The 18,700-nt window shown below is 45.0% G+C and overlaps 3 protein-coding genes across 3 annotated transcripts in view; all 3 read right to left on the bottom strand.

Annotated features, from left to right (window-relative positions):
• Positions 1 to 10,320, bottom strand: part of LOC309345487 (uncharacterized protein) — a 50,662-nt gene extending 40,342 nt beyond the window's left edge. Inside the window, exons 1-4 of the transcript XR_014158247.1 lie at positions 10,202 to 10,320; positions 9,773 to 9,955; positions 9,515 to 9,683; positions 6,677 to 6,851 (exon numbers count right to left, since the gene is read on the bottom strand). The gene's annotated coding sequence lies outside the window, so the exon portion shown is untranslated. The remainder of the gene's footprint in view (positions 1 to 6,676; positions 6,852 to 9,514; positions 9,684 to 9,772; positions 9,956 to 10,201) is intronic.
• Positions 10,321 to 10,353: 33 nt separating this feature from the next.
• Positions 10,354 to 12,891, bottom strand: LOC309347142 (uncharacterized protein; the record flags this gene model as incomplete). The annotated part of the gene is made up of 9 exons (XM_081871484.1): positions 12,676 to 12,891; positions 12,371 to 12,490; positions 12,123 to 12,237; positions 11,721 to 11,855; positions 11,391 to 11,555; positions 10,939 to 11,097; positions 10,726 to 10,830; positions 10,503 to 10,608; positions 10,354 to 10,385 (listed from the first exon to the last, which is right to left on the bottom strand). Exons 1-9 carry the CDS (start codon positions 12,774 to 12,776, stop codon positions 10,354 to 10,356), a joined length of 1,038 nt encoding a protein of 345 aa, XP_081727610.1. The 5' UTR covers positions 12,777 to 12,891.
• A 181-nt stretch (positions 12,892 to 13,072) lies between these two features.
• On the bottom strand, positions 13,073 to 17,951 carry LOC309347141 (uncharacterized protein; the record flags this gene model as incomplete). The annotated part of the gene is made up of 6 exons (XM_081871483.1): positions 13,073 to 13,330; positions 13,744 to 13,893; positions 14,007 to 14,125; positions 14,204 to 14,345; positions 17,615 to 17,769; positions 17,930 to 17,951. The coding sequence occupies 6 exons, from the start codon at positions 17,949 to 17,951 to the stop codon at positions 13,157 to 13,159; spliced, it is 762 nt and encodes a 253-aa protein (XP_081727609.1). The 3' UTR covers positions 13,073 to 13,156.
• Positions 17,952 to 18,700: the final 749 nt, after the last annotated feature.

Genomic DNA, 18,700 nt, shown 5'->3' with positions numbered 1-18,700 from the left:
TTACTAATTAAAAGCCTGAAAAACAAATAACTCTCTGCAAACTGATAGCTGAGATAACTGACCGAAAACTGGGCTTAGGTCCAAGTCCTGGATTGGGGTGAGTTAGTGCTTAAAACGGTGGTTTATCTATTTATTTGGGAAAGACTTAACAAGAGGGTCAATTCTTTGAAGGAGCTGGGTGAATTGATTCAGCATTCGGAAGCAAATGTTCGCGCTGATAGGAGAGATGAGAAGAATGACTGCTACAGTAGAAAAAGTTATGAAAATAGCAGAGTATGCAAAAGAGGTAGCTGATGCAAACGTAAACAAAATAGAATCTCTGACAAAAAGGATTTCACAAATGAACGATAGACTGTGCAGAAGGAATTTAAAATTCGCTGGTATTTCTGAAGATATTGGGAATACGGACCTGGAAAAGGAGATGTTACAATGGCTCAAAGAACAAGGAATTGAAATTGAGCAGAATGAAATTGAGAGAGTGCGTCGGGTGTTCACATCACGAGGAGTCTCTGGACTTCCCAGGGTTGTAATTATGGCATTCACAAGAGAGAAGGTAAGAGATCAAATTTATAAATCACTCCGGCAGAAAGCAGACCTGCCGTTTAAACAGCAAAAGGTCATAGTGAGACAAGACTTTTCTCAGGAAACGCTTCAAGACAGGAAAAGTATGCAGCGGTTTGGACAAGCTCTCTACAATCACAAAATCCTCTTTACCTGGTCCTACCCTGCTACACTGTTGTTTTTAAAGACAGCAGGAAATATTCTGCTAAGAACCCTGGTGAAGCAAAAAAAATGCTAGCTGATTTAGGAGTTGGACTACAAGGACAGACTGAGCAAGAACTCTCATGTTCGGAAGAATTACAGGTAGACCAACAGGGAGGGTCAAGTGAAGAATCTCAAGAATCTCCAGTGCAGAGACAAGAGAATAAAAGAAGACAGAAGTCGAGAGGCGAATGAAACAGCAAGAAATAATATATACTAGAGACATCTAAAATGGTCTTTTGTAAATATATATATGTTGCTTTTTTCTGATATAAACTTTCCAAGAGCGAAGGGAGAGGAGTGTGGTTCTCCAAGATACCATGAGACAGGGATCATGGAGATCCCTAGCTGAGTCTCAGGGGGGAATTGAATGGGCCAGAATTGAAAATATCATATATGTACACAGAGGGATTCAAAAAACAAACAGTAGCTGGGATAATGGATAGATCTTTAAAGGTTTTATCTTTAAATGTTAACGGGCTGGCCTCAAACACCAAACGCTACAGGGTACTGACACTGGCAAAGAAAACGAAAGTGGATATACTATGCCTTCAGGAGACTCCTAGAGCCGAAGCAAACAATAGACCTTTGTTATGCTCTCAGCAATGGGGCCTAATAGCAGAATCGAAAGCGACGAACAAGGCTAGAGGGGTCGCTATACTATGTAATGCAAATCTTAGGCCAGAGGTTCTGAGCCGGAAAAAAGATAATGATGGTAGATTTATATTCTTAAAAATTAAAGTGTCACAAAAAAATATTTACAATAGCTAATATATACAGCACTAACACCAGACAGAAAAAAATTATAAAGAAAACCTTGAATAGACTGCAGTTTTACGTTGAAGGGGAAGTTATCGTTACAGCAGACTTTAATTGGAATATAAAGAACGATAGTCTTTTCAGATTATCTAAATGGGGATTAAAGGATGTTTTTGAGAGAGGAAACCCCAACACCAAACCTACCTTCTTCTCCAACAGACATAAGACTTTCTCTTATATTGACTACGTGCTAATTAAAGAAGGGAATGAAATCGGTGTTAGAACGGCAAGAACTATGGGAATATGGATTTCAGACCATGCTCCACTATTTGTGGAGCTGGGACTGGAAGTGGATGGAAAAAGTAGGAGATGGCGGTACAATAACCTAAAAAGAGATTGACAGGGAATATATTAGAAAACAAATTGGTTCGTATATTAAAGAAAACAATAGTTCAGCCGAGATCCCGGTAGTATGGGACGCTTTCAAAGCTGTTATAAGAGGACATTGTATCCTGAAAGAGATTGCGATTAAGAAGGATTGGTACTTGGGGAGACAGGAAAAAATTAAAGAGATTGAAATCTTGCAACAGGTTACATTTCTAAGGAGGAGACAGGAGCAGTTGAGAAAGTTAAAACAGGAATTGGATGAGCCGGATAAAGTTGGAAGAGAGATAATATGATCAAAAATGGTTTTCAGAGAACCTCAATAGGATCATATAAGAGACTGGCAAACTATTTAAAGAAAAGGAGGGATAAACAGAGGGTGAAGGCCATTAAGACCAGAAGGAAAATACTTACACAAAGCTCTAGAGAAATAAGGAAAGAATTTGCAGAATTCTATTAATCTTTATATAAAGAAGATAATAAAAATATAAGTAGGGAAAGTTTAGGGTTTAAAATTGAAGAAAGTGATAGATTAAGACTGAAGGAGGAAATTTCTCTGGAAGAAATAGAGAATGTAGTTAAATCATTTAAAAGTAAGAAATCCGCAGGATTAGATGGAATTACGGCAGACTTTTATAAAGAAACAATTGATATCCTGGGCTCAGAACTGAAAAAAGAATTTAATAATATCTTAGAAGGGGGGAAAGCCCCAGATACTTGGAAACTAGCGGAAATAGTAGTAATTGAAAAACCACAAAATGACCTTACAGAGGTGGGGTCATACAGACCAATTAGCCTATTAAATCAAGACTATAAGATATTTACAAAGATCCTGGCAAGGCGACTGGAAAAGGTACTACCTAAAATAATAGAGGAAGATCAATATGGATTTGTTAAGGGAAGATACATAGGCCATCATATAAGAAATGTGTTTTAATAAATACATTTAATAAATATATTTTTTATTTTTTATTTTTTTTATTTTTATTTTTTATTTTTTATTTTTTTTTTTTTATTTTATTTTTTTGTTTTAATAAATACATTTATTAACAAGCAGGGTAAAAGGAAAATTGGTGGTCGGACTTCCGGGTCGGCGCCATCGCCGAATGGCGGACTCCCTCCGAGCTCCGGAGGGAGCCTGCACGGCAGGGGCTGGGTCCTACCGCACCGGCGATGCGGGGACCCTTAAAAACCACGGCCACGGGGGCCGTGGACATGGAGACTCGGCTGACACCGTTAGCGCCCTCCCGACTCGTGAAGGAGCCTTTTTAAAGGCTACGGATCGGGTGCCGGGGAGAAGCGTGGTGTTTTGAGTCCTCTGCTATCCCTGCCGTGCGAAGCCGCATGCCATTCGGCGGAGAGCGCTGGCTTCTTCCTTTGAAAATTCGGACCTAAAAGAACAACCTGTAAGTAATTGGAACTTGGACTAAAAAGAGGGACAAAAATTTTAAAAATTTCGGAGCGAGCGGGGGAGGCGCAAAAAAGGAAGTCAGCCACCCCCTCCATTGTAGAAGGGTCAAAGCAAAGGATCTGATAACTAAGATCGGAGTAACATCATTTTGGCAAGTTTTTAACCTCACGAGTGAAGAATATGAGATTGAGCTGGAGGAGGAAAGTAGAATTCGGACTTAAAAACAACCCCCCCTGGAACCCCGGGAGCGATCGATGACGGAGCTTGGAGAGGAGAAAGGCAAGTTTTGACAGCTGTCAAAGAGCTGTCAAAGCGGAAAATAAGATAGAGACTATGTTACAAGGACTTTGCTGGTTATATTTGTTATAAATTGGATACAAATTGTTTTAAATAAGGATTACAAAGTTACTAGGGCTAATGGATGCGATCTGGAAGAGAACTCAGTTTTTGCAATCCACCTAGAGGAGCCGAGGGATATTACAAGTTTTAGCTGGAAATTGGAACGGAACTGTTTATCTCCTGGGAAACTGCAGAAATGGAACATTATTATGACTACAGAGGCTACTACACCGAAGAAGACAATGGAATCATCTGTTGTGGAATGAAAGGAACTTGACGTAATGTTTTGTTTCTGAATAACAAGCCTCTGTAAAGGAACTAACTTTTGGAATTAGGACATTTGTGCAGGAAAACAGGGACAGAAAGAAATAGAAAGAGGAGTGTGATCAATAAGAACAACAAAATAACAAGAATTGGACCAAGTCAAAAGTGGGGACATTTGGGACATCCAGATTTGACAAGCTTAAGGATTATAATTTGGAGTTTTTCACTCCTGGATATAAAAATCTGGATGGAAAAAATGGGCCTCTCTTTAAGACAGAATCCTTCCATGATTGGACATTCGAAACTAAAGAGGACTGGCAAAGGACTATGATTTAGAGAGACGTGGAAATATCGGACATTGAGGAACATTGGGAACGCAACCGGGAAAAGGGGGGGTGGGAAATGTGGAATCCTTAAAGGCGTAAACTATGTTTTATTTAGGCTATATACATCTACATGGTATTCTAAAGTGGGGAACTCGTGGTGGGAATAAACCGATTTTAGGGGAATGGAAAATAATGTTTTTTTTAAAAAAAAAAAATTGGGTTAAGGATAACAAGTTTGAATTGAGGAGAAGAACTTGTTGAGATCATTTGAGAGATTTGGAATACAAGGGGGGGAGGGAAGGGGAAGTCCTGAAAGGATGTAATTGGAAAAAGATTTGAAATTGGATGTTTTATTAATTTGTAATTAATTGGAAAACTTTAATAAATATTATTAAAAAAAAAAAAAGAACATCTTCAAAAAAAAAAAAAAAAGGAAAATTGGTGGTCTTGAAATTGGATGTGTATAAGGCCTTCGACACAATTAGACATAAATTCTTACGGAATATTATGCAGGAGGTAGGATTAGGAGAGAACTCTGTCGAAGCAATCCGGGAATTGTATAGAGAAGGGAAGGCTGTGGTCAGAGTGAATGAGGGGGTTCCAGATCAATTCAATATACGAAGAGGAGTTAAACAAGGATGTTCACTCTCACCACTACTATTTGCATTGGGTATGGAGTACTTGGCAGACAGAATACGAAAATCAGTAAGGATAAAAGGGTATAAGGAAGGAAAGGAAGAAATGAAGTTAAACATGTATGCAGATGCTATCCTATTATTATTTACAAACCCCTTAGAGGATGTAAGAGAACTTATGATAATCCTGAAGGACTTTAAAGAGGAGTTGGGATTGGGATTAAATTTGGAGAAGTCTGAAATTTTAATTGGGGATGTAAATAAAGAGGAGAAGAAGAAAATTGCAAAAATGACAAAGATGGATATCAATAGGAAAAAAATTGAATACTTGGGGTAAATATTATTAAAAATAGTGCTAGGATTCCAGATGTAAATTACAAAGAAGCGTGGAGAAAGATCAAGAAGAATATAAAGTCGTGGAATAATAAGAATTTATCTATTCTAGGTAGGGTTAGAGCAGTTAAAATGTTTTGGGTACTGAAATTATTATATTTATTTCAAGTAATTACACTACCCATTAGGAAAATATGGTTCAAAACATGGAATAAGGTATTTTAAAAATGGATTTTTGGAAGTAAAAGAGTTAGAACCCCAGCCATAGTAAATTATTCATCTCAAGAAGCAATGGGATGGGGAATACTGAACTTAGAATTTTACTATGAAACGTTCCAATTGAAAAATCGAATAGATATTGGATATAAGGAAAGGATTAAATGGATAAGTCTGGAGAATGAAATAAATGAAGGAATAGGAAGAGAAGGGCTATTTAACAGAGATATTAACACGGCTTTTAAGAAGACAATAGGACCAAGGAAAACTGCGTTAGGAATCCGGAAGAACTGGAATACAAAATGGATGCCAACATACTCAAGGTGGATGCCGTTAAAATATATGTAGGAGGGTCAAAGGGAGCCTGGTTGGTGGAAGAAATTAGAAGATCAGGGATTTTATAAATTAAAAGATATGTTTGGCTCCTAAGTGGTGTGGTCCATATGCCATCTTGCTTGCAACGCCTACCACGGTGAAAGTGGCCGAGGTGACCCCCTGGATTGATCATTCTCATCTGAAGCGGTCTGAGGGTCATTGGAACTGTGAGCAGAATCCTTCGGACCCTCTGAAGTTGAAGATCACCAGGAACCCCTGCCCCTAGCCCCACCGGGAGGGGGTTAGGGCACGAGCCCCAGACACCCGGTCTGTTCTCACTGCACCGGAAGCCAGTGAGTCTACGCACACCCGAAGATTGAGGAACTGCACCGGCAGATGGGAGGATCTTTACCAGTTGAATTATCAGCCAGCCCTCAATTTGTGCCAGATTTAAATACAGACCAGCTGTACAGATAGTAGTAAGGAATGTGGATGGGCTAGGGAACATAATTGATAAGTGGGTAGAGTTGTTGGAGGATTACGGATGTCATATCCCCTTGTATTTTCATGATTGGTACATACCCGTTTGGATACAAGCATTACCAAGGCAGCTGTGCCATATACCCATATACCCTTAGAAGGGTTTTGGCCAAGACCAACCTATCATAGGAGGTAAATGCCCGGAGAACCTAAAAGAACTGTTGTCGGGTTCTCTCACCCACCACCCCAAGGTGTACTTCCTCCCACCATACTGGTCACAGTAGCCTTCTTTCCTCCCCCCCAAACCCTTTTTGAGTAGCAATAGCAGAGTGTATGCAGTGTGAATTGACCACTCCAGTTCGACCAGAACCCGGGAACCACTAAGAGGCTCTACTGGGTGTGGCTGAACGGAGGGTTGGCTCACTCTCCAGCTATGCTCTGGTCTTGGTTACCTCCAGTTCTTCTTACAGTAATAATAACTGTTCTCCTTATCTTCTTTTACGTATATAGGAAGTATTTCTTCGGAAAGACTACCCACGAGGAATTGTTGATATCCTTGGGCTCCTTGAACCCGTGGAGTTCCTTGATCATGATGAAGTTGATGTTAACCCTGATGTGCATCTTGACCTTGAGGAGACCAATGATAAAAGAAAATGTTTTTGTAAAGCATGCTAAGCAGATGTTTAAATATATGGCGAAAATGTCACCCTTTATTATGAACACCCTAGAAAGGTAGCTGACATATCCCAGGACTAATCAGGGACCCTGACATTGTCTTGGAAGGCCTACTGTATAAACAAAGTGGCCTTTTCGCGACACCTCCTTCTGAAATGAATGATACCTCCTACCGATATTTCCGGTTCTCCAGAACCACCCGGGGCTTGTGCTTTTGTTGTTATGCCTCTGGATCATGGAACACCAAATGGAAAGATTGGCCGAATGTCCAGCACCACCAACATAAAGGTTGGCTGGGAAATTACACACAGTGCACGGCTAAGTTTTGGTTGTGGGGTTCCTTCAACGCCTCTTACCAAAGCAACACCACATCCTCAGATGTGTATCCATAATTTCCCCAATATGCAGTCAACTTCACCGGACAGGGATCCATCTGCTCTGGCTGGCTGATCAAGGACTCCAATCTTTGGTTCTTGTATAATGGACTAGCCACTAATTACTACCCTGGTAATTATCAGTGTGTGGGAATAGGTGCCTTTACTTTCCCTGTGACTGTGGAGGCTTTTCCTCCTCTACCCTCTTCTTAGAAACAGAAAGAGGAGAGAAGTCCAAGGGGAACAGTGCAATGATGAGATTTTCCTGGCCTGGTCTGTGGGTGCTGTTGGTGGAGGCTTCGTTAGCATCCTCACCATCAGCATACATCCGGGAGTTGTGGCTGAACAAAACTGTGAAGCACTATTTGCCCTAACATGCAGGTTGGAGAAAACCATCAATGACACTACACATATCCTCCGACAATTGAGATTGAGGATTTGAATCAGATAGCAGCAGCTAATAGACTTGTTCTTGACTATCTTCTTGCCAAATCAGGAGGTTTTTGTAAAATAGTCCCGGAAGGCAAATGCAGAGTAAAGTTTCATGACCTCAACAACACTATTGAGGACGAGTTGTCAAAATTACAGGCCCTTATAAATGATAACCAACCCAGTCAGAATCCTTAGGAATGGATGTGGTCTTGGGTCCCAGGAGTAGGATGGTTACATAGCCTTTTGACCGCCATTGCGGTAGGAGGATTAGTCTTCCTAATACTTCTTTGCATCTCCTCTTGCTGCATATCTCTAGTCAGAGGAATGGTGGCCCGAAGCATTAAGAATCTCACTGAAACCCACATCATGGCCATATACCGAGCCCTGCCCCCTCTGGCAGAAGAAGAGCATGAGTACACTTGACTAATTCGTGAAATGCCCCCTGAAGAGATCCCCTTGAGAGACACAGTTGTCTATACCGGGGTTCAACATGAGAGTCAAGCTGGAGAAACAACTGTGACTTGTTTCTAAGCTTGAAAGGGGGGAATGTGGCAAGGCCACCTGGAAGAGTTTTACCTTTACGTTTTATGTATAACCATGTATCCTAATAATGCTTAAATTGTTAAGGCTAGAAGTGCCTAAAATCTTAAGAATCAAGATTATATGCTTGCAACATACGCTTCTGGTTTCTTGTTGAATGATTTTTTAAAAATCTTAATGATTTCTTCATGAACTTTGTTCCAAAAGCTTTTTATCTCCTTACACCCCACCATATATGGTACATTCTTCCTATCTCGGTGTTACATCTCCAGCACACATTGGTTTCTTGCTTATAGATTTTTGCCAATTCCTTGGGGCAGGGGTTAGGTACCATCGGTAGATCATTTTCATTAGATTCTCCCTTACTGTATAGCATGCTGTGAACTTGATGTCAAATTTCCACAGCTAACATTATGTTGTGGCCAAAATCCTGCGCCCACTTTATCATAACGTCCTTTAGCATCTCATCCTTGAGTTCCCATTCCAGAAGTAGATCATACATCCTAGATAGGGTCTTTTTATTAATTTGTACTAATTCCTTTTGTAAGAATGACTTCTTTTCTCCAAAACCAATTTTCTTATCCTGATTAAATATATGCACTATTAGGTGATAGTGAATCCAGCCACTACAATACTGTTTAATTTCTTCATACAATTTGATTTTTAATTGGCCCTGTTCTACCTTTATTAATTGTTGGTAAGTTGCCCAATTTGTGTCCATGTTTGTCTTTTTTACCGTTATCATCTCCACTGGGGATACCCACCAGGGTATTTTGGGCTCTAATAGTCTGTGGTACTTATCCCAGACCTTGTATAATGAAATTCTGACTATATGATTTAAAAAGTCCTTATGCACTGCCACTTTGTTGTATGTTAGGTAGGCGTGCCATCCAAACCTCGTATTCCAACCTTCTAAATCTAATATATCAGCCTTCTTCAAGAAGGTGGGGTTGTTTTAAATGATTGTTAAATGTGTTATGTTGATTTAGATTTTGTATTTGTGGGCTGGAGTGTTGTTTCAGTGCTCTTGTATTGTTTATTAGTGTGCATACATTAGTCTTGTGGCTCTTTTTAGTATGTTTTTATTATTTTAATTTATATTATGTTCTGATATTTTTATTATGAATTTTGTGCAGTGATTATTCTTATTCTGTATTTTGTGCTTCGTATACTTGGTGTTGTGAACCACCCTGAGATTCAAAATCAAAAAAATCAACAATCCAAAACAACATCAACCAGAAACACAACAACAACAAAAAGGTTTCCTACCGCTGTGTACGGAAGGTCGTGAGGGCAGCACCACTCCTCTTGGGCCATCCTGATGGCGCTGATGTTCCTGGCGCTGGTCCAGACTGGATCCCGCGGAGAGCAGAAGATGGTATCACTGCAGCACAACTCTGATGTCACGTTGCCTTGGCCTGGCGCAACTCCGGATGTTCTGTCAGGAGGAGAAAGAGGCTCCTTGAGAAACGTCCCCTCCAGACATTCCACCAGGTGTCCCAATAGCCCACCAGATGCCTCACTCACCTGGCATGCAGCTCAGGAAGTCCTGCGGGTAAGGTTCCCTGTGAACGCAGTGGAGCAGCCTCCTCAAAAAGCGCTGGACCCTGCCTTTCTTCCGATGTTTATAGGCCCGCTGCATGATGTTCAGGCAGCTCCTCCCTGTCTGCCTGAGCCCTTCTTCCTCGTGCTGCTGCATCTCTTCCAGCCCTGAGTGGCAAGGGAGAAATGTTGAGCAAGGCGGAGATACACAGGAAAAGAGCCATCCATCAACAATATGAAAACAGCCGTCAGGGGAGTTTGTGTGTGAGAGAGAGCAGTGAAGTCACATGCCAATTCTCTTTGCATGTTCATCTTGTGGCACCTCTGTCTGAACATACATCTGAGAATTTGCCTTCCCCTGAAGACCTTTCTCAGCAGAAGCATCCCTCCCTGCCCTCCGTACGTCTCACTCACATGTTCCATAGGATGCCATGTCGTGATGGTGGATGAAACTGGCATCCCGGAAAGCCAGATGACCTAGAGAGAGAAAGAGGCAAGAAAAGGGACGTCATCTCGGTGCAAAGCAAGTGGAGACAGAGGCAGCTCGGCAGGAGGACAGGTATGCTCTAGAGGTCTCCACGCTCACTCAGAGCAAGATCTGGGCGCAGATGGAGGCCTACCTAGCAGGTGGCCTGGGGACATGTCCATCCTCCCAGCCATCGTTACCAAGACGTTTCTGTCCATCCCTACCAGGGAAAAACATTGCTTGACTTACCCAGAAACAGAGCTGCCACCCTGGAGACTGATGGCAGCCTGTTGGCGGACGGCTTCGTACATGTCAAGGCAGCACTCCGAAGGATGTCCTTGCTGAAGGTCTTGCTCTGTGGGCAAAGACAAAGGAGAATTGGCATCAGAGAGGCTTGAGAGTGCGGCAGAAGAGCCTTGCAGTCCCAGAGACATGCCTGGGCAAAGCTGCCAACAAAGCAGAGGGACCTTACCAGATGCTTGGCAGCCTGGTGGAGAGCAAAGTGGAGGCTAAATTTGTTGGAACGAGCCCACCACTTCACTTGTGGGGCTAGATGGCAAAGAGCCCTCCTTGCGGCCTGCAACACAAGAAGAGAAGAGGGTTACAAATTGCGGTACATAGTCTCGTAAGCTCCTGAGAACAATCCCTCCCTCCTACTGTGTAAGTCCACCTCTTTGGCCCTCACCTTGGCCACCACGTCCTCGTCTTCGAGGTGAATGAGGACCACAACCAGTTCGTGAATGGCTTCCTCTTCTGTTGTTGTTATGGGAAGCCTTTGGTCTCTCACCCAGCCCCGAAGCAGCCCCAGATGTTCGATGGCTGATGCCCGGACGGAGGCTTCCTCCTGTAGGCAGAAAATATCAGAGGTTGTGTTTCTCAGCAGATCACATTCCTTTCTCCTGCCCACTGGGGTGTTTTGAGGCTGCTCAGCCCCCTATCCTCCTCCTGGGGGAGACTGGGGGCAGGGGTGGCTCTCCCCCTGCATTTTCCAGGCAGGCTTCCAAGAGAAGGTGCTCCAGAGGAACACCCTCCTGAAGCCAGAACATCTCCGCTGCATGCCAGTCTAAACCCCACCCTTCCTCTTCCAAAGCATTCCTCCTCCACCGGGTGTGATGTCATGTTTTCCCTAACACTCACATGGGCAGCCAGACCGCAGTAGGTTGCTGCCAGCATCTTCAGGTCTTCCTCTCCCAGCTCCCTGGAATGGTAGGCTTGGTCTACTAGCTCTATCAACTCTGGGAGGACATCGGCTTCTGCAGAAGGGAGGGAATCCAGCAGCAACAGCCGCAGAAGCGAAGGGTCCTACACAAAAGAGAGAATCTTTTCAAAGGTCTGAAAGGCCTCACGCCTTTTAGCACAGGCCCTTCAGTATTGTGCCAGCAAAAGAGTGCTGGACCATGATTAGAATCGAGATCTGTACCCCCCCCTCCCTCCCTCCCTCCCTCCCTCCCTCTGAGCATCACTTGCCATGTCAGAGTCCAGAAGCAGGGATATCCCTCTGACGCTGAGCTTCCGGACTTGCAGGTGGTCGTGTTCCAGCCAGTTGAGGAGCTGCTCCAGTGTATCTTCACAGGGATAGACCTCCAGATGGCAGCTGAGCAGCTAAAGAGGCCCAAAGAGAAAGAAACACTTCAGTGATGAGAGGCTGAGGCAGGTTCTCCTTTTACCCACCATTTGCAATTCTGCACAGAGCAAACCCACTGAAGTGAATGCACCAAAGTTTGTCATGTACATCAAATCCAATGGGTCTACTCTGAGGAGCACTAAAACAGGCAACAGTCCGTAGGCTCAAAGCAGCCCAACACTTGGCAGAAACCAAGCCAGGGCCTCCTTGCTGCACCCATTTCCTCCCGCGTCAGTCCCCCTCACCTCGATGTAGATAGCTGCCGCGACTTGTGGCATTCCGGCAAACTCCTGGTCCTCGAGAGCAGCGATGATGCTTTCCACCATGGGAGGGATCCACCAGCGGCGCTTTCCGACAGCTCTGAAATGGAGAAACAGATCTTGGTAAGGAAGGCAAAGACACCGCAGGAAGCAAACAGGGGCACAGTCCGATCCCGTGCCTTCAGCTCCATTTGCCAGACCACTGGGGAAGGTCACCGCGTTCTTCCTCTTACCTCACCATGGCAGACAACCCCTGGCTGAAAGTCTCCCGGCAGAAAAGTTGGTCAACGATGGCCGCCTCCACTTGCTCTCCAGTGGTGCCAAGAAGGAGGTGCAGAACTTCCTTAGCCCCTCTGCAACAAAAGCAAGGCCAGTTTTACCAGGAGGGTCATTGCCACACACTCAAATTCCTTCCCCATCCCTCCTCCCTAGCAGCCGCCTGAAGGAGAGCCTCCCTTGCAAAAACAAGCTGGACAGGAAACCCCCCGAGGCTGAAGGGGAAAGGACTCCATTGGTCCCTTTGCAACACACTACTCACCCAAGGAATTCCTGGTCGTAATGGAAGTTCATAACCATCCCCAGGAGAGCGATGAGCAGCTGTGGGAAGTTCTGGCGCACAGCTGCCTTGTAGTCCTCCATCCTGAGGATGGCGTGCAACAGGCTGGTGAGATGTTGCTGGAAGAGAGAGGGGTGCAAGTCACTTTCTCTGCTTTCCTGCAGAATACAGGAATCCCTAGATATTACCCTAGGAAGAAGGAAGCCAGAAAGCAGGTGGTCCTTACCACTTCGGTGGCAGATTCTGCCAAGGGGCTTTCGTAAAGCTGCTTGGCCGTAAGATGGATCAGTTGTTCTGGGTCGGCCGATGCTAACACCTCCTTCCACACTCTCTCGCAGTCTCTGTGAATGCAAAAACAAGAGCAATGGTCAGCTTCAAGTCTTCTGCTTGCTGCCATGCTCCAGAGAGAGGAAATGGCAGCAAGGGCTTTCTGAGCAAGCCCTGCAGCTTGCCAACCTCCCCCTTAGCCCAGTAGAACCTGGAGGGCTCCATACCCGAAAGGAAACTGGAGGAGATATTCAACCACTGTCGCCAGGTGGTGGTGCGACAAGATGGACAAAGCGAAGACGGCCATGCTTCTGCCTTGCACTGTAGGCCCCTGGCTGATCTTATAGAAGGCCTCCAGCAGCACCTTCACCTGTCAGAGAAAAGGAGAGAGTTGCTTGGAGAGTACAAGGAAGTGGGGCTGTCTGCAGGTGGATCCCTCCATCCCTCATTGAAAGAGGGACCCTTGACCTGTGCCACCACAGCCATCTTCCTTCCAAGGTACCACTCAGGGTCCTTGGAAGTATTGAACCCAGGCAGCTCCAGGGCGCCAGTTCCCCTATCCATTGTGGGCCAAGAGAAGAAGCTTGCCAGTCTACTCCCAGAAGGAGGAGGATTCCCCATCCCTGAATCCATGTTTCTCAGGACCCTTGGCTGCGGTTCTTGTCCTGACATTGCCAGGCCCCTCTCAACTAACATGTGTCCTGGCCACCCAATGGCATGAGGTGGCCTCCCCTACACCAAAGCAGAGAATCTTCTTCTCTCCTACCTTTGCAGATGCCTTACCTCCACTTTTGTGCCGCCAAACTGCTTGATGAATTCTTGCAGTAAGTGGGAGATATCCAGTGGGTTGAAGCTGCTCTCGACAACCAGGTCTCTGGCCAGGAAGCACATGGCCTCCAAGAGCTGCTCCGCGGGGAGAAAAGCGCCAAAGACCTGAAGCAAGAGAGGGAGGTCAGAGATGCCCACAGGGCAGGGCTGGGGAGCAGAAAGCCCAGGTGCTGCCTCTGCGGAACCTAGAACACGTGGCTTGAGAGACAGCGACTTACCCTGGCAAGAGAGTAACAATTATTCACGAACAGTTCAGGAACCGGTCCTCCGGTGGATCTGAGGACCTTCTCAGCTCTGGTGATAAGTGTTCGGTTCCATGATGTGCGTGGCAGCATCTCTGCAAAGGAAAGCCAAAGGGTTAGTTTGGGTCTTGCTCACCCCCACCCCATGCTGGGATACATTCTTCTAGACTTACCTTTGTTGTGCCGCAGGATGGGCAGAAGATGGCAGAGAGCCTCTGCTGCCCGCTGCCTGCTCTCCGGGTCCGGATCCAATGCACAAAGGCAGGAAATCGCCACCAGTTGGCCAAAGGAGGGTGCAGGAACCGCTACCGATGGCTGAGAAGAAACCCAGAGAAGGGACTGATAAGCAACCCATCACCATTTTTCCTATAACATTTTTATTAAATCTTCCAAACATTCCAAAACATTTAGCATCCTCTACAGAAAAAAATCCAGTTCTTTTTTGACTTCCCACCCCTCTTTTCCTAATGTTTGCTTTTTTCTTCTTTTCTCAGCCATTTTACTCACTATGGCCCAGCTCTGTTCTCCAAATTGAGTATGTGCTGGGATGCCTGATTGTCCCTTAGGCACCTTGCAGGGTGGGCCCAGAAGCAGCAGCCTGAAGGCCTTGACAGCCCTGCATGGTTGCAATGTTTCCCTTCAGTAAAGCCACTTCTGAGCTGGAAAGGAGGTGGGGTTGTGGGCTTCATGCCCTCCCCCTACGTACTTGGGGGCTGGCTTGCAGCCCCCGCAACAGCAGGGAATCCTCTGGCACGTCACCTCCCTTGCCAGCCTATCGGCTGGCCCGGGAGGTGTGGCCAGCGCTATTTAGGGCCGGCACGCCTGAGGATTTCCCTTTTTCGGACTTCCGGGTTAGCGCCATCGGCAATGGCGGAATTCCTGTGATCCAGAGGAACCCACTCCGCGAAAATCGGGTCTTGCCGCCGCGGCGAAGGCGGAGACCCTTTAAAAATCCCAGGCGGAGGGAGCCTGGGAACGTGGGATTCGGCTGACACCAGGAGCGCCCCCCCACACACACGCAAGGAAACCCCTTTTTCGGGGATCCGAAGCGACGTGGGGTGAGCGGCGCGGTGTTTTGAATCGACCGCTATTTTTACGGAGTGAAGCCGCACAGCCGTTGCCAGAGAGCGCTGACTTTTTCCTGTGGACAATTGGACTCTAAACAAGTACCCGTGAGTAGAACAGAAAATTGGGCTAAGAAACATTTTAATTTGGCACTCAAGCGGGAAGGTCCTAAACAGGAAGTCCGCCTTCCGCTTTTGTAAATAGCCTGAAGCAAAAATTGTGCAAGCTAAAGTCTGGAAAGCTGTACATAAAGGTTTAAAATTCCTTCTGTTTTAACCATCTAAACCCCTCTTGGAAGCAGGAGTAAAGAGGGGGAATTTTGACTGTTTAAGCCTGCAGGAGAGAGAGTAAAGAAAGTTAAATTTCCACTGTCTCAAACCTGGGAACGGGGTGTCAGAGACAGAGATTTTTGGTGAAGTTCATTGACTGCGAAAGGAACATCCTTTGACAGATAGTTAAAGAAGAGAAACAAATTGTCTCCAATGTTGCCTTTTGCATTTAAAAGAAACAAAAAAATTGAAAAATGAAAGTAACTTTATTTTGTTGGATCTGCTTTCAAAAGATGGATACAAATAGAAATTGTCTCCTCTAGAGGGAGTTTGTTAAATTGTTGCTGGAGTCGATCTGGGGACTTTACAGCTGTGGTGATTAGGATCCTGGGAACAGACTGTGACCTTGAACAAAAATGTGTTTGGAAGAAGTTTTGGTGCTTGCTTTTTGCAAGACAAGCGCTTTGTTGGAGCAGATGCATGAGAAGATGGATTTGATGACTGTTGCAGTCAAAAATTTTGGACAAACAGTGAATACTTATACAGAAACCATCCAGGAGCCAACTCAAGAACCTGATTTGATAGAGCAAGTGCAAACGCAGAAGATAATGGAGGAGGTTGCTGTTGAACCTCAAGTAATACAAATGGAGAAGCCCGAGGCCCTACAGGAGCATAAGCCGTTGTTGTTGAAGGTTGAATCTGGAGTGGGCCAGGGGGCGTCTGGAGTTGTGGGGGCCCTTAAGTTTGGAGGGACTTTGAAACATGCCTTTAAATATTTTCTGGACTACACTGTTGACTGTGGGGAATGGGACTGTGGGGAATGGGCCGATCTGCTGAGGAGAGACGGAGATATTTTTGAGTTGGAACATCCCCGAGACCTACTCCTCAATGAGAAAGGAAAGAAATTAAGAAAGAGATCAACAAAAGATAAGGTAAAGTGCAAGTACAAACAAGAAGAAGATCTGCAGAAGGGACATGGAAAAGACTTAAGAGCCTCAGACATAAGATTACCAGGTTGATGGACTAGATGGAATGGACAGTAAGGACTGACATAACCCGAGACCAGGAAGAAGAGACGCTGGAGGAAGATTGGAAGAAAACTTTTTTTAAAAAAAAATTATTTTGGGAATTAGTGTAAAATTAATGAGCATTAGGAAAAATGTTGGAATGAAAATATTTGGCTTTAGTAGAAATGATATAAGGAATTATGCACAAATAAATATTAATTTTTAAGCTTTAAGGTATTTTATGGTAAGATAAGGTTAAAATAAATTAAGGTAAATTGAATGACAGAATATAGTGAAAGATGGAAAGGATTTGCTGAGTTAACTAATAGGTTAGACTGTTAAGACAAATTACTTAATAAAAATTGAGAAAGATGGAAAGAATTTGCTGAAACAAATAACTAAACTAGAATACAAAAAAGGAGGTGCAAGGAGGTCGATGAAACAAGTAAATGAAGGATGGAGATATGGAATATTGGATGTGTGGTTTTTTTATTGTTATTGGTGTATTGGTTTTTATGTGGTTTTTCTTTCTTCCTTCCTTTTTTGATGTACTGTTATGTATGTTTTGTTAATTTTTTGTTGCTCTCTCTTTTGCTTTTTTCTGTAATTTTTGAAACTTCTAATAAATATCATAAAAAAAAAAGGATTTCCCTTTTTCTCCCAGAGCTCCGGTTTTCCCACCCTGCCACCCTTTAGATTTGGCTCTTTGACATTGCTATGGACTTCGGTTGGTCGCCGTCAAGGGGCCTGGTAGGAATTTTTCCCGCTTGGCAAATTGGCACCAGCCATTTGGTTTTTTGCCTACCTTGTAGCAAATCATCACAACTTCCTCAGCATTGGCGGTTAGGCATTTGTAAGGTTATTGATATCAAGATGAAAAGGGGGAAGGAAGCGCCATCACCTTCCCCTAAATTGAAGGGTAGTCCGGTAAAGGATTCCGGGGGGCGTTGCCCTGTCCGAAGCCTATGGAGGTGAGGGCCTAAGGCACGCCCTCGAGGGGTGACCCCGGGGGAGCTCCTAGTTGATGTACATCAGCAGGACTCCCCCTCCTGGTGGTTAACCCTTGCCGGTCTTCTAGCAATCGGGCTGAAGCCGGTTAGTCGATAGGACCAATGCCTAAGCCAATACCGCTCAGTTCCTGTAATCAATAAAGTTGTGGCCTAATTTTGCCCATTAACCTAAAATACTGGTGTCCTGTGTCTTTATTCCCGTGGGGGAGGCGAGAACTCGCCACGCAACTCACATATTCCTGGATCTTCTTCAGGAGGGCGGAAAGATCTTGGAGCGCCTTCCTTCGGATCTTCCCATTCTTCATCGTTGCGACGACATCCGTAAATCTGTTCTTCAGCCGGTCCTTGCTGACGCTTTCAGGAGGAAGATCAGCCGCATCCGGAGAAGCTGTGGTTGGGATGCTGAGGGGAGAGAGGAGTAGCACTTTTGTCAAAAGGGTTTATTGCCTCCCATCCTTCAAAGACCCCAAGCACCACCACCATAGAAATGGACCGGGTTGTTTTTTAAAAGCAATTGATTATGGGGGAGGGGATTAGCACAGGATTACCTTGGAGGAAGATCCTCCCCATCTTCCAGGCTGATTTCCGATATTTGATCTTCATCAAAATCAATTCCCTGTCCATGAGAAAAGAGAAAAGAGAAACAGGAACGTCAAACCCATGGATCAGACCCATTCATGTTTTTGTATTGAGCAGGAAAGCACAGACGAGGTAGGTTGGGAAACAAACTGAAAATCTCTGGCCTCCATTTCCTTAGAGACCTTATTCATCCTTCTATTCATTTAAGCCTTCGGTTAAGAGTCTGGGTGTAATCCTTGACACCTCCCTTTCCATGGAGGCGCAGGTTACAACAGCCAAGGCGACATTTTTCCACCTTCGCCTCATCAAGCAGTTGGTCCCTTCCCTTTCCCGACCCAACCTGGCCACAGTGATCCATGCGATGGTCACCTCCAGGCTTGACTACTGTAATTCGCTCTACGTGGGGCTGCCCTTGAAGCTGTCCCAGAAACTCCAGCGGGTGCAGAATGCTGCAGCGAGGCTCCTCACGGGGTCTCTGCCATGGGAGCATGTTCACCCAGCGCTTTTCAAGCTGCACTGGCTCCCGGTGGAGTACAGGGTCAGATTTAAGGTGCTGCTTTTGACCTTTAAAGCCCTTCACAGCCTAGGACCCTCGTACCTATGGGACCGTCTCTTCTGGTATGCCCCACAGAGGACCTTAAGGTCCATATATAGCAACACCCTAGAGGTCCCGGGCCCTAAGGAAGTTAGATTAGTCTCAACCAGAGCCAGGGCCTTCTCAACACTGGCTCCGGCCTGGT

Source organism: Podarcis erhardii (genome assembly GCF_964252035.2).
Source record: "Podarcis erhardii genome assembly, chromosome: 7".
Classification (NCBI taxonomy): domain Eukaryota; kingdom Metazoa; phylum Chordata; class Lepidosauria; order Squamata; family Lacertidae; genus Podarcis; species Podarcis erhardii.
This window is presented reverse-complemented; position numbering and strand designations above follow the sequence as displayed.